Genomic DNA, 14632 nt, shown 5'->3' with positions numbered 1-14632 from the left:
AATCCTCACGACATCCAGTGAGGTTGGCACGAGAGCTAACCCCATTTTACAGAGCAGAAAGCTGAGGCGAGAGAAAGGTCAGGACACTTGCCCAAGGTCACAGAGCTAGAAAGGGCAGAGGCAGAACTCAAACTAGCTTTCTCTGCTCCCAGAGCCCATGCTGTGGCTAATAGGACCACACCAAGGTTTGCCGAGATGGCCATTGGCCGGTGGTGGTGGTGGGGGGTGCTCTTCTCCAGCATCTACAATTCGGCTGAGAAACTGCGAGACAAAAAGCTTCCGGAGCAGGCAAAACAGTTGGCAAACAGCTGGTGCCCAAAAGCTATTGCCATTTACTCCTAGGAAAGCCCCTGGTCTGCACACAATTGTACCCACCTTGAAGTGAGGGGCACAGTGCAGATTAGAAGCGGCCCACCAGGAGGGAGGTGCAGTAGACGTGGTTCTTGCCCACTCACCCCCATTCCACTTTCTCACTTTCTTTCAGCTGTCCGTGCCTCCCCCTAGCGGGGGCGTGCCTCACAACAAGGCTTCCTGAGCCTTTTCACAGCAGGGCACACGTGGAAAACCAAAATATTTGCATAGCATCCCGGCAGCCTGGAGGGTATTGGGGATATTTAGAAGTCTTGAAGAAAATTTCCTGACACTTTCTTCCTAATATATATTAGGATTAGAAACCGTAGCATAAAGTATTAGGGAAGATGTTAAAGCTCAGTTTTGTATAAAACTTCCAAATAAAACATTGTGCTGGATAAAAGACGACACACAAAAGGCCACATACTGTGTGATTCCATCCATGTGACAGTTTGGAAAAGGCAAAACCATAGGGACAGATAGCAGATCAGTGGTGTCCCAGTGCTGTTAGGAGGAGGGAGTTGACTGCGCAGTGGCACAGGGAAACTTTTTGGCAAGACGCATATATTCTCTATTTTCATGTAGTGGTGGTGACATGACGGCTTACGTTTATCAAAAATCATCAAAGTAAATTTTACTGTATGTAAATTTAGCAGCGGTTCCAAAACCTGTCACCTCCTCAGAATCACCTGGGGTGGTTTTGTTGAAAAGTAGTCAGGCCTCACCTACAAGCAGCTGAATCAGAGCCCTGTGCCTCGGAGTTCAGAGGGGGCAGGAACCTGCCTATAACAAACTCCCCAGGTGGAGGGTGTGGCTGGGGACCAGGACTTTTGGGTCAGGACAGAAGATTCCAAGCTTCTGTCTCCAGCCCAGACCTGAACCTTGAATCCCAGACTCGTGGATCCAACCACTACCTGACCTCCACGTCCGGATCTCCAATTTCGCACGTCTAAAACTGCTCTCCTCACTTGCCCCCAACCAGCCCCACCCATCTTCTCCACTTCAGTTAATGGCAGTTCCATTCTTCCAGTAATTTGGGCCAAAAACTTTGACATCGTCCTCAATTCCTCTCCTTCTCTCTCTCTCTTTTGCTGTTGTTTAGTTTTTATCTCATGGTCATAAACTTTTTTTTTTTTAGCATTTATTTATTTATTTTGGAGGGGGGGATTAGCCCTGAGCTAACACCTGCTGCCAGTCCTCCTCTTTTTGCTGAGGAAGACTGGCCTTGAGCTCACATCCATGCCCATCTTCCTCTACTTGTCATGGCTTTTGCCAAGTGGTGCCACGTCCGTACCCGGGATCCGAACCGGCCAACCCCGGGGCCACCGAGAAGGGGAACACGCGAACTTAACCGCTGCGCCACTGGGCGGCCCCTCATGATCATAAACTTAACTCTTCAGTTCATCTAGACTTGAGGGGGAGAAGGAAAACGTGGAACCGAAAGAACTGCAGCCAGAGCATGAAGACGACAGGATGTGTAAGCAGCTGGGGAAACTGTCTGGCGGTTAAGACAAAACACAAGTCAAGGGGCCGGCCCGGTGGCACAGCGGTTAAGTGCACACATTCTGCTTTGGCGCCCCAGGGTTTGCTGGTTCGGATCCTGGCTGCGGACATGGCACCGCTTGGCAAGCCGTGCTGTGGTGGAAGATGGGCACGGATGTTAGCTCAGGGCCAATCTTCCTCGGGAAAAAGAGGAGGATTGGCAGCAGATGTTAGCTCAGGGCTAATCTTCCTAAAAAAAAGCAAAAACAAAAACAAGTCAAATTGCTTAGAGTCATCCACAGACAGCAACGGTGTTCTTGCTGGTCTTACCATTCCTGGACCCAAAGTGCCCCTTGGCTTCCGTGAGAGTCATGTCCTTTCCTCCTTGCCAAAGACCACATGCCTGCCATCCAGCCACTCAGCCTTGGCAGTGCAGGTGAAAACCCGGGAACTGTTTGTGCTGGGGCCAGCACATGCCGTGGACAAGATGCCAGGACCCACGTGCTTCCAGATGAAATATTCATCATCAAATTTCTCCCTGTAGGGGGACTCTCCACCGGTGCCAGTATGCTGTGTGAAGTCACCAACCTGGCACATAAATCCTGGAATAATTCTGTGAAAGCAGAAAACTTCATAACCAAGTCCTTTCTCCCCAGTGCTCAGAGCACGAACCTTGTCTGCTGCTTTTAGAACTTTGTCTGCAAACAGCTTGAAGGAGACTCGGCCCAAGGGCTCGCAGTCGATGCTGAAGAATAGTGGGGTCGACCAGAGCAAGGCAGCACAGGGGGGCTCCAGGAGGTGACATCATCTCCTCTGCAAAGCCTCCTCTCCTCTTGAAATTCTCTCGGCTCTACCTTCTCACCACCCCAACTGCTAACACCTGGTCTGAGGCATCGTCGTCGTATCTCACCTGGACTCATGTGGGTTTCTAACCAGTCTCCCTACTTCTACCCTGGACCCACCTATGGTTCATTCAGTATGGTAGCCAGGGTGAGCATGTTCAATATAAGTTAGATCATGTCATTTCTCGGCCTCAAACCCTCCAGGGGCTTCTCATCTCAGAGTAAAAGCCAAAATGGCCTCCAAGGCCTTCCCTGCTCTGACCCTGACCTTGGCTCCATCATCTCCAGACCTTGGCTCCTCCTTGCTCACACTGCTCCACCCACACTGGCTTCCTTGCTGTCTTTTGAACCTGCCAGTCCTGCTCCTGCCTCAGGACCTTTGCATATGCTGTTCCCGTGGCCTGGAATGGTCTTCCTTCAGATGTCCCCATAGCTTGCCACTTTACCCCCTTCAACTCTTCGTTAGACATTAACGTCTCAGACTGTACCTGATAGCTCCCCCTTTTTGCTCTATAGCACATATCACCCTGTAATATTTACTTATTTGTTCCTGTCTGTCTCCCTTGGCAGAACGTCAGGTCCATGAGGTCAGGGGTGTTTTTCAGTTATGTTACAGGCTGTATCCCTAATGCCTAAACCTGGCCCATAGGAGGTGCTTGATAAACGTTTATTTCAATGAATGAAGGAGACACCTGAAGCCTGGAGAGGAGGTGACTTGCTCAAGGTCATAGCCATGCAGAATCAGTGCTTTCACTCTTGGACCAAACAAAGCACAATCCCACAGCTCTGGCCCAAAGTCCTTCTCGCTGCCATGCCAGGGCCTGGAACCAAAGCCGGGCCTGCTGGACCGCAGCCCCAGGACAGGAGGAGGGATGGCCCTGCCTCAGGAGGTGTCTGTCCGATCTGCCAGGACCCGGGGGTTTACACAACCAAGTCAAGGGGCTGCCACGGGAGAGGGGCTCCTCTGGAGAAGGAAACCTGTGATGCCAGTACCACGGTCCTGTGCTGGTGGAGGCAGAGACAGCCACGGCCAAGGCAAGGAGCCACCACCCCAGCGCCTCAGCTCCCTGAGTGCAGGTCATGGAGACAGCTGCTGGGCCCAGAAGCCTGACCCTACCACGGCTGGGGGAGGGAGGAGAGCCAGCAGTCCCTGAGCAGAATAGCAGAAGGTGTGGAGCTGCTGCAGGCAGCCCACAGCCAGGGGCAGATTCCAAACGCTGGGGCTCCCTTCCCACTTGTCGCCCCAAACCAGCAGAGGGCGCCCTGGCCCCCACAGTCCAAGTTCCGGCACCTTGCGCCCTCTGGCGGCCACACTGGTTAGGGACGGAGGGGAGCCCCAGGTCTCCCCCAGCCACTGCCAGGGGAGGGGCTCCAGCTGCACAAGTGAAGACCCAAGGGCTAGGAGGATCAGCAGCCCTGGGTCTGACCTGGGCACACCCTGACCAGCAAAGTGAGGCCAGCGATGACCACTACAGCCCCAGTGGGTGAGCACTCACTGTGGGCTGGGCTCTGGGCCAGGCCGCGTTATACACACCCAGCTCAGGAGATACTCCTCTCCCACCTCCACTCTACCTGCGAGTAGACTAAGACACAGGGAGGGATGGCACCCACTCAAGATCACCCAGCAAGGAGACGATGCCAGGTCGGCCTGACTCCTCCTCCAGGCTGCCCTCCCGTGTCTCCATCTGCTTCATCAAGAATCCTCCCTCCCAGACCTCGTGACACGCAGAGAAGCTCAGCCATGGCTTAAAAAGTATAAAGTGCAAATACCAGCCGGCTTTTATTGAGGGCCTACTGTGTGCTGGGTACCAGGTCTGCAAGGGTCCTCCTCCCACCTCCCTGCACTTCCCACTGGCCAGGGAGGAAGGTTGGCCCTGGAAGGTGGGACCCAGGTGTCAAGCCAGGGAGGGGGCTGAGGTGGAGGTAGAAGCGGGCAGAGGGGCCCCAGCAGCTGGGTCCTCAGGGAGGGCAGGGCTCCTGTCTGCCCCCTCCTCCCCTCCGCCCAGGCCCTGAGTCAGGCAGTGCAGGGTAAGAGGGCCTGTGAGCTCTGCCCTTTCACCACGTGACCTTTGGAGAAGGGGACCCATCTCTGAGTGGTTTCTCCCAATATAAGATGGGTCCAGAGGGCAGAGTGGCCATGCCTAAGGTGGCAACCAGGTCTCTACTGGGTCTGTGGCTGCTGGTGGCAGCCTCTGCCAGCGATCTCCAACTCTGCCCCCTGGACAGCTGCGGCCTGCTCCTGGGCACTCCTCTGGAGTCACCACCTAGACCTAGACAGGAGACGCAAGAGGAGAGAATAGAAGAACTAGGGGCAGAGAGCGAGGGGCAGAGACAGAAACAGACACGGAGAAAGTCAGAGAGACAGAGGCGGGCAGAGAAAGAGTAAGCGCTAGAGGTGCACAGAGAAACGAAGGGACAGCCAAACACACAAATAGAGACAGAGACGGAGCAGACAGAGGGCAGGAGAGAAAGAAGACAGGCTGAGACCAAGACACAGAGAGTCAGCTCTAAAAGGGAGAGGCAACCGAGGGCCCCCTCTTCCCAGCCCGCCCTCACCTAGAGCTCATCCCTGGGGTGGGGATGGAGGCTGTGCCCACTGCTGCCAGCCAGGTCCAGGCGAGGGTCACGCAGGGTCTTGTGAGAGCCACGCCAGCTGATGAGGCGGCCGCTGTCATCATCCCAGGGTGAGGATGTCTCCGTGTCGCTGAGCCACTCGGCATCCCCCGCATAGTGGGTGGGGGCGGCAAGCAGGGGCCGGGCTGAGAAGGCCCGCAGGTCCCGTGGCCAGAAGTGTGCCTTATACTGCTCGCTGTGAGGCAGGAGGATGGCTCAGGGGGGCAGAGGGGGGCTGAGGTGGGCCCCTCCACCCAGACCGCACACCTGTCTGGAGCCAGGCACCTCACTGCCCTCCCCATCTAGACCTCACAACAAACATGAGAGGCAGGATTCTCTGATCCATATTTTCCAGAGAGGGAAACTGAGGCTCGGAACAGGGAAGTCACTTGACTAAAACCCACATGGGCAGCACAGAATTCACACCTGGGTTGGTCTGACTCTAGGGCTAAGCTGGGCTACTCCTCAGTGGCCTGGAAGAAGTGACTCAGCCGTGCCAGCCTCGGCCTCCCCACCTGCCCAGCGAGAGGCGGGCTCCCAGGAGAGGAAGCCCTGCCCTGCCCCCACCAAGACTCACTTGGGGTGCTGGTCAAACATGATGGGCAGGAACTCGTCCACGGGCAGCATTCGGCGTAGGGGCTGGGAGGCCAGCAGCTTGCGGGCACCCGCCAGGCTCAGGAGGTATGCCAGTGTCCAGTAGGAGTACCCGGCCACCACTAGGTGTGGCAGCCCCTCCACAACCGCCTCCTCCTCAGGGTTCACCTGCTTCCGGCCGAGGTAGCTGTAGGTGACACCAAAGGTCCCAGGAGTCACTGTAGGTCCTGTGTCACAGGACCCCTCCCCTGCCCCCATCCTACAGGCCAGGTTCTGGGGGAGGGCTGACCAGGGCTCCAAGCAGGTGGAGGCAGGCTCCCAGGGGCCCACCCCTCTCCCTTGCCCCTGGGGGCGCAGGCTGCCTACATCAGGTCCCATGGGAGTTTCTCTGCCTCCACTTCCTCCATCAGCTGCTCCAGTCGCCCCCTGAAGTTGCTCTCAAAGCGCACGTCGTCCTCAAACACCAGGACCTGGGCCAGGCCCCTGGCAACCACCTGTGGTATACGGTGGGGGACGGCTTTTTAGATTGAGCCATCCCCTTCCACCTCACTAACACCAACCGACTCTCCCTGGCCTCAGTTACGTGCCAAACGCTCGGCCCTGGCCACGTCACTCAGCTGCTCCAAAGCCTGCTGGGGCTCTCACCGCCTGGGGACTGAAATCCCAACGCCTTGCTCTGGCATTCAAGGCCCTCTGGGACCCTCAGGAGGCAGGACACAGGATGTCCCTGTGCTGCAGTGAGGAGATGGAGATGTGGGGAGGTGGAACCACTTTCCAAGGACACACAGCCAGGCGGTGGCAGAAGCAGGATCTGACCCTGTATCTGCTGGACTCGAAGGCCTGGCTCCTCATCCCGAACTCCTGAACTGTCCTAAAGGAGGCTGGGCTGGGCGAGGGGTGAGGGGAGACCCTAGGCCCCAACATCTCTCAGAAACGGTACTTCCTGTAACTTTTGGAAATGTGAAAAGTACATGAAATCAGCTCAGTAAATGGTGAAATGTACGTCATCCTTCAACCTGCTCAGAGACAGTAGAAAATAGAAATATAAGCTCGCAGCCATCTATTTTAGTTACAGTAGAAAACAAAGACACGGAGTGAGTGTGAGCCCTCCCGGGGGGTGCCTCCAGGTAGCAGCTGCTCCTGGGTGCTCACACCCCAGCCCTGCGCTGAGGGTTCCGCCTAGTGCCAAGCAGGCCTTTCTTCTTCCCTCCAGAACACACCCAACTCCTTCCTGCCTCAGGGCCTTTGCTCACACTGTTCTCCTCTGCCCAGAAGCCTCTTCTCCCCTCCCTTGGATGGCATGGCCCCCCGGACCCCACACCAAGCCAGGAGTGCAGGCCAGTCCACACTCTAGAACAGCCTGACATCTCCCCTCCATGACAAGCTTGGTTCTTTCTTGAGCTGCATTTTCCTTGTTCCCCTTTGTATGCTCAGAGCAGAATATCGCCTAGCACACAGTAGGTGCTCAATAGAGACTGGAGAACGAATAAGCTATAGGGTTGAACACACAGAGTTAAAGCTGCTGACCGGGTCTTCATGCATTCATTTCTCCACTGGTTCATTGGAGGGCTGGACACAGAGCAGTGGTGAGGGTGGCCCTGCTCTCCCTGAGGGTGTGGGCCGAGGGGCCGGGGTCCTCACCTCCTCCCAGATGGAGTAGTGGCTGAGGAAGCAGCCCACCTCGCCCTTGGTCAGCGTGCGGCCTGAGTAGGGGTCCTGGTAGCCAGGGAGCAGGTCCACGCCAAGGCTCCTCAAGATACTGCTGTTGAGTGTCCTGAGGGAGACGGGTGTAATGGGGTGAGGGCCGCCAGCCAGGGCCCCATCCAGGAGGCCTGGCCTGTGCATGTTGGGGACGGTCACACTGGAATCTGGTCTGAAGGAGCTTTCAGCTTTGTTACTGCTTTGTGTGGCCTGAAGCCATCAGTGACTGGACCTGGGGAACCCCTGAGGGGTGACCCTCAGGGGAGAGGGTAGCAGCATGGGGAGGCGGGTGGTGGCCTGAGAAGGATGCACCCCAGGACAAATGTGGGGAACATGGCATATACTTCTTGGGCAGAGGCCCAAGCAAAAAACAAAATCCTGTGGTCAAAGGGGCTGGTGGCACATGCAGCAAAGATCAGCAGGCACGTGGGTCATATGAGCCCTGGGTCCCCAGGGCATGTGACTGGCCTGCTCCCACTCCCACCTACCCACCAGGGACCTAAGTTCAGGATGGAGAAGAATAACCCTGACCATAATAAAGACACCTAAGCTTTGGAACACTAACCATGAGTCAGGCCCTGGCTGAATCTTCACTGACCCTTACCAGCCCCAAAGAGCAAGGCACAATTATCTGCCATTTACACAGCAGGGCTGAGAGGTGGGGGTAACTTGCTGAAGGGCAGAGCTGAAATCCAAGCCTGGGAGCTCCAGATCCTGGGCCTTAACCATTGTACTCTCCTCCCTCCATCCTGTCCTATTTCTGTCTGCCCTGGGACTCCCTGAGACAGAACTGCTCAGGCCTTGTTTGAATACCTCCTAGAACAGGAAACTCACTCAACTCATTTGTCCCCCTCCCAGGAAGCTCTGAGGGACCTGGGGAGCCTCACCGGCCATCCACAGCATCCACCACCCGCCCGGAGATCTCCATCTCCCAGAGCGAGCTCAGCATGCGCTCACGGCGGTCGGGCCGGCGGGCCAGGCTGATGACAAAGACCTGGACGAGGCAGCGGAGTGGGTGCAGGGGAAGTGGGTGCAGGGGGAGGGAAGAGCCCACCCACCTCCTGGCCCCACTTCTGCAGGCTGAGGGGGCTTACCTCATCAAACCCCATCTTGCTGGGCCTCTTTGGGGGCCGGGACACATGAGCCGAGGCCCACATGGGGGGCCCGTCCACTGCAGAGGAAAGCACCCCTCAAACATGAGTCCTCACATGTCAGGGGCAACCCTGGAGTCCCAGCCCCCCTCAGCGGAATGCCCAGCAGGAAGGGCCCTCTGAGATCACAGAACCCACCTGCCTCCAGGGTGGAGATGGGGAGACTGAGGCCCAGTGGGGAAAGAGATTTGCCCAGAGTCAGGGAGTGAGTTAGGCTGAAGCTGGGACCCAGCCCGCTGCCCAGTCAGGTCCAGGGCCTGGGAGAAGGGGCACATGGGGCAGGGAGGCGGGGAGCAGCCGCACAGGTGGGCGCAGGGGCACCCAACCCTCACCTAGTGCTTCCAAGATCAGGTGGATGAAGTTGACCCTCTCGTCCTCTAGCCCCTGGTAGGATTTCACGGCCACGTTCATGTACCCGTAGCGGTGCTGGTTGCACACGTGGACCGAGACCCCTGTGCAGAGAGGCCGAGTGAGTGCTGGAGTAGGGGGCAGGGCTCTCAGAACCCAGCTGAGAAGTCCTAGGCGCAGTCCTGCCAGCGACCCAATCCGTGAGTCCTCTCTGGGACTCTCGGTGTGCCCACCTGTGGGACTGGAGGGAGAAAGGGCTTGGCCCAAATGATATCCAAGGGACTTTTCTGCTGAGATGGTTTATTCATTCAACAGACGTGTCAGAGCACCTGCTGGGTGCCAGGGTGATGGCAGTGGGCAAGACGGACAGAGTCCCTGCCCTCGGGGATTGAGGTGAGGAAAGAACAGGCAAACGCCCACCCCACAGGATGCCACCAGGCATTGCTCCACCCCCTAAACCTCTCCCACCTCTGCCCACCCCACCGCCCGGCCCAGACCCAGCACCCTCAGCTCCCGCCCACATCCTTACACTTAACCCCAACCCTGTCCTGCTCCCACCATGCTGTCCTCCACTGGCAACCAGAGTGGCCTTTTTTATTTCATCAATATTTGTCACCTTTATTATAATTACTTATTTATTCTTTATCTTCTATAGACCACGAACTCCTCAGGGGCAGGCACACACTATCTATTTAAAAGTTAACCCCATGCCCAGCACGCCTACCTTTCCTGCCTTGGCTTGCACCATGCCCCCTCAACCTACTGTGCTCCAGCCACCTGCCTGCTTATATTCCCCACCACCACAGGGCCTTTGCATCTGCTGGTCCCATTGCCTGAAATATTCTTTCCTGCTCTGCTTGCCTTGTCAGTATCTGCCCACACTTCAGATCTCAGCCCCAAAGTTCACATCCTCCAGGAAGCCTTCCCTGACCAGGTCAGTGCTCGCCTAAGCTCCCAGGGCACCTATAATTGAGAAGTTCTCTTTCCTGTCACAGTTGTGATTGGACATTGACTTGTGTGATCCTTTGACTGACGGGACTGGAGCTTCCAGCAGGGCAGGGACTGCCAGATTTTACCCACACTGTCTCCCCAGTGCCTGGCACATGGTTAGTGCTCCATAAATAATTGCCTGATTGGGGCCAGCCCCACAGCCGAGTGGTTAAGTTCGCATGCTCCGCTGCGGCAGCCCAGGGTTTCGCTGGTTCGGATCCTGGGCGGGGACGTGGCACCGTTCGTCAGGCCACGTTGAGGCGGCATCCCACATGCCACAACTAGAAGGACCCATGACTAAAAATACACAACTATGTGCTGGAAGGACTTGGGGAGAAAAAAGCAGGAAAAAAATAAAAGAAGAAGATTGGCAATAGTTGTTAGCTCAGGTGCAAATCTTTAAAAAAAAATTGCCTGATGAAGGAATATATGCAAGTGCCATGATGGAGACAGACAGAAGGACATCTAACCTACTGGGGCAGTGGGCTCAAGAAAAGCTACAGCCCGAAAGACAAACAGGAGTTAAGATGAACTGCAGAGTGGGGAAGGGCATGCAGAGGGAACAGCACGTGCAAAGGCCTAGCGGCCTCCCCTCACCAGCTGCCTGACAGGCGTAGGCGAAGACAATGATGTCATCGAAGGGCCAGGTGTAGTTGGGGTGAGGAGGGTAGAAGGCGAGCTGGGCTGCCCCCTCAGCCCGCAGGGATATCAGGAATGTGGAATGGACCATGGGGACACGGAAGCAGCCCCGGCGCTGGCGGTTCTTGGTGGGGAAGTACTCGGCTGTGCGGCGGTAGTAGCCCTGCGGAAGGGGGTTGCTCTGGCTGTGAGAGGGCCCCCTCCATCCCAGAGCCTGCTCCCCTGCCACAGCCCACAGACCGCGAGGCCTTCAGGCTCTCCCTGTCCCTCCTCCCGAGGCCCCCATCCCTGGCCTTACCTGGGGGGTGATCCCGCACCAGAAATTGGAGTAATAGGTCTGGGAGTCCAGCATTGGGGCCACCACGGGCAGCCCCTTCTCGATCAGAAGCCTCAGTGTCTGATTGTTGGTCAGAATGTTGTCTGTATCTGCAAACTTTGGGGAGCGGGACGTCACAGGCCTCAGACTTGTCTGGGCTGCAGCCCCCCAAGGATTCACTGGGTAAGATCCTTCCCCATTCCCAGAGACCCAGACTGGCTCCCAGAATCCAATGGAGTTCCCTTAGAGAGGTCTGATCTACAAACCAGTAGATCTGTTTCTGGACCAAGGATCTCATCTGGTGCACTGGCTCAGGGGTTGGGCCCAGAGATAAGAGTTACTGATCTAAGAACTTTATCTGAGATCTGACTTAGGGAGTAGATCCAAGGATCTACTCTGAACTCTAGTCCAGGGAACTAGGCTCAGTTTATACTCTGGGCTCTAGCCCAGGAATCTAGCCTCAGTATATACTCTGGCATCTGTCTCAGGGATCCAGGCTTAGTACTTAGTCTGAGCTCAAACATAGGGATCCAAGCTCAATATCTGGCCTGGGTTCAGACCCAGGGTGCTAGCTAAAGGATCCAACCTACAGGTGGTTAAATCAAACAAAGATTTGTATCAGGGACAGATACCACCACCTGTGGGAAGCCCAATCCTAGGCCAGGCTTTCTTACCAGGATATAGTCAGCCTCCCAGTTCCTGGCAAAAGTCAGGGCTTCCTGCTTCAACTCCATCAGAAACTGGTGCCTTTCTTTGGTCCAGTGCTTGGGACCCTCTTCATCTGGGTAGGACCTGAGCAGGTAAAGAGATGGGATGTTCCCATGGGGTGGGTGCATGTGGTCTCTCCCTCGGAGGGTAGTGGACAGGGACGTGGCCTGGAGGTTGAGGCTCAGGGCTGCCCCCGTCCTCTCTGGGTTGCAGCTGTGCCCATCTTCCCCAGGACCTTTCCCCTCAGATCACCACCTGGACTCCCCTTCGGGCCTCCAGACTACAGTCGCATAGTCATCGCCCACAGCGGCCAGCCACTCCTGCAGCATCTCTGTGGTGTTGTCCACGTTGTGGTCTGTGGCACACCTGGGGACACAGGAGGAAGAAGGGTGAGGGGCAGCAGCCACAGAAGGGCCAAACCCCGAGGTGGCCTTGACCCCCAGAGCACCAACACCTGCAAGGCTGGCCTCTCCTGGGAGCAGTAGAGGCAGATCTGCTACAGAAGATGGACTGAAGGCAGGCAGCTAGGTCCCAATCACAGGTCTGTGATCCACTACGTGACCTCAGGCAAGTCCTGCCCTTTCTGGGCTTTGCTTTCTCCTCCTGTGACTAGAGCTGTTCTGCTGAGCTCATGGGCTAACAGAATGCGAATGCATTTTGAAAGATGAAAAGTACCTTAACTTTGAGGGACCTTTCTTAGTTACCTTCCTTCCTTGCTGTGTGACCACAGGTCAGCCCCTTCCCCTCTCTGAGTCAGAACATGACAGAAGAGCTGCTGCTTCCCTCTGCCCGAAGGTTGTAAAAAAGACCAAACCACACTCCGAGCGTCCCTGAGAAGTACTAATGGGCCCTAGCTCCGCTGCCAGAGAGCACAGCCTCTCTTTTCCCGCGGAAGGGGCTCCCATGGTGGAGAAGGGTGCAGGCGGCTTAGCCAAGAGCCCAGGTTTTAGAGGATGCTGCCCCTTTAAGCCAATTCCCCAGAAGTGAAGACTAACTACGTGTCAAGTCCTGCAGGGGTGGGAACTAACTAACTCAAACTGTGGTAATTGTGGGCAGCCTCCCAGGACACAGCTCCACCCCCCAACCCAACTTTGGTGTGTTGTGGGGGGTCAGTTTGTCATTTCTCTCCGTTTATCCCAAGCCTCAGCTTAGGACTCCTCCCTGTTCTGGCTTCCACAGACTGTGGTCTCTGATTCCAGTGCCCTGTGGGGACACTTGGGGGGAGACGCTCCAGGGAGGGGGCGCTACCATACTGAGAGAGGCTGGAATCAGCCCAGCGGGAGGCGGAGGGGTCTGACTCCCCTGCAGAGCAGCATGGTGGGGGGGCTGAGGGCACCTCCACAGGCTCCCCAGGAACCCCTGGTCCTGGTGATCTCTGCCACGTTCAGCCCCAGGGGACGTGAGCTCTCCCGTCTGCTCCACTCCACATCAAGCCAACCACAGGGCCCACTGGGTTGAGTTTGGGCTCTGAGAACTAGGGCATGAGGGGCTGGGCCCAACTTACACCCAGAGGAGGTCCCAAGAGGAGGAGTAGAAGCCGGAATGAGAAATGGGTGTCCCTGGGTCAGCCTAAGGCCTCAGAGGTCAGTCTTCAGGGCCAGGGGATGGGGGGGCGGCTGTGGGGGGCTGTGGAGGGCCTGTCGCGAGGGGAGGGGCCTGCCTGGGTGGCGTCTGGATAGGGAGCCCATGGGCCATCTGGGGCCTGGACTGACTGTGGGGCTGGGGGTAGATGCCCAGTGGGTGCCAATGCCCGGGTCTCTCTCACCAGAGGGCCAGCCTGGCCCGGGGGTAGTCCAGCCGCTCCAGCGCACCCAGGTAGTGGGGTAGTGAGTGCTCGGCATTGCGGGCCAGGATGGCAAGGACCACTGCGGGCAGCGGCGGCTCCGCGAGGCCCGCAGCCCCGAGCGGCGGCCCCAGCAGGAGCAGCAGCTGTAGCAGCGGGGCGGCGAGGGCGGCGCGCATGGCGGGCGCTCGGGCGGCGGCGGCGGCGGCGGCCCCCGGGGCTCCCGGCCCTGCCGAGGGGAGTGGGCGGCGCGGCGGGGCCGGGGCGGGGCCTGGGCCGGGGCGGGGCCGAGGCCGGCCGGGGTCGGGGGAGCATACCCCCAAAAAGTGGGCTCCCACGCCCCACCCCTATTCGCGGGTTCTCAAGTGTCTTCTTCTGGGCCGGGGGCACGCGCCCCAGGCGTGACCCAGGAGCGGCCCCCTCCCGGCTGCACGCCGGAGGGGGGAAGAGGAGGAGAGGGGAGGGTCTGGGGTGACGGCATCCGAGCCGCCCGGGCGTCAGAGATCGCTCGACTCCGAGTCCCCGAGCGTTCAGGCCCCGGGATCCGGCTTCACTGAGCGCCCGACCGCCCTGCCTCAGGATTCCCTGGCCATCCCTCCGACCCTGAGACCGGAGCCGTACACCCGGCGGGGAGGAGCCACCGGCCACCGCCCTTCCCGGCTTCCCCGGCCCCGCCCCTCCTCGCCTCCCCGCGGGCGCCCTCTGGCGGGCCCGCCGGAACTTCGCAGGCCAGCGAGGCCGCGCGTGGGCCCGAGAGCAAGACCGGCTTAGGGGGCCGGGAGCGGGTCTCCCTGACCTGCGCGCGCTGTCCCGCCGCGGTCCGAGCCTGGCATCCCCCGCGTGTCGTCGTCCTCGCCTCCGTCGCCAGCACCGGCAGTGCTCCTCCCGCCCTTTAGGAGAGCAAAACCCACTATTAGACTGTAGAACGAGAGGGCACCACACAGCCCCACACGGTGACCCGGCCCCACTCCAAAGCAGGGGACACAGCCTCCCCTGGGGCAGAGTTGGGGTCCTGAGGCCCCTGCTGAGATGGAAGGGGGTTTCCAGCCTCTCTTAGGAGAGGGCAGGAAAGGGGGGTCACCTGGAGGCAGTGGTGGGTTCTAGCTGGTATCTG

At 58.0% G+C, this 14632-nt stretch overlaps 1 protein-coding gene and 1 pseudogene across 4 annotated transcripts; both read right to left on the bottom strand.

Annotated features, from left to right (window-relative positions):
* Nucleotides 1-2125: 2125 nt before the first annotated feature.
* Nucleotides 2126-4369, bottom strand: LOC124249090 (peptidyl-prolyl cis-trans isomerase A-like; annotated as a pseudogene).
* A 52-nt stretch (nt 4370-4421) lies between these two features.
* On the bottom strand, nt 4422-14406 carry CERCAM (cerebral endothelial cell adhesion molecule). 4 transcript variants are annotated; one of them, XM_046646722.1, is made up of 13 exons: nt 14315-14406; nt 11991-12101; nt 11702-11819; nt 11010-11144; nt 10670-10874; nt 9067-9186; nt 8678-8754; nt 8471-8577; nt 7524-7656; nt 6249-6376; nt 5866-6069; nt 5232-5484; nt 4422-4945 (listed from the first exon to the last, which is right to left on the bottom strand). In XM_046646722.1, the coding sequence occupies exons 2-12, from the start codon at nt 12062-12064 to the stop codon at nt 5232-5234; spliced, it is 1554 nt and encodes a 517-aa protein (XP_046502678.1). In that variant the 5' UTR covers nt 12065-12101; nt 14315-14406; the 3' UTR covers nt 4422-4945. The 4 variants fall into 4 exon arrangements, with proteins under 4 accessions (XP_046502678.1, XP_046502672.1, XP_046502664.1 ...); XM_046646716.1 differs by lacking the exon at nt 14315-14406 and adding an exon at nt 13501-14188 and having other exon boundaries at nt 4422-5155; XM_046646708.1 differs by lacking the exon at nt 14315-14406 and adding an exon at nt 13501-14187.
* Nucleotides 14407-14632: the final 226 nt, after the last annotated feature.

Source organism: Equus quagga, chromosome 1 (assembly GCF_021613505.1).
Source record: "Equus quagga isolate Etosha38 chromosome 1, UCLA_HA_Equagga_1.0, whole genome shotgun sequence".
Taxonomy (NCBI): domain Eukaryota; kingdom Metazoa; phylum Chordata; class Mammalia; order Perissodactyla; family Equidae; genus Equus; species Equus quagga.
This window is presented reverse-complemented; position numbering and strand designations above follow the sequence as displayed.

What these genes read in the sequence shown, in the direction of transcription:
- CERCAM (XM_046646716.1), bottom strand. Translation starts at nt 13,697, where the DNA reads ATGCGCGCCGCCCTCGCCGCCCCGCTGCTACAGCTGCTGCTCCTGCTG. An exon ending in GGGAGGCTGACTATATCCTG is followed by an intron (nt 11,145 to 11,701) that starts GTAAGAAAGCCT and finishes CGCTCCCCAAAG; the next exon opens with TTTGCAGATACAGACAACAT. An exon ending in GGTGCGGGATCACCCCCCAG is followed by an intron (nt 10,875 to 11,009) that starts GTAAGGCCAGGG and finishes CCCCTTCCGCAG; the next exon opens with GGCTACTACCGCCGCACAGC.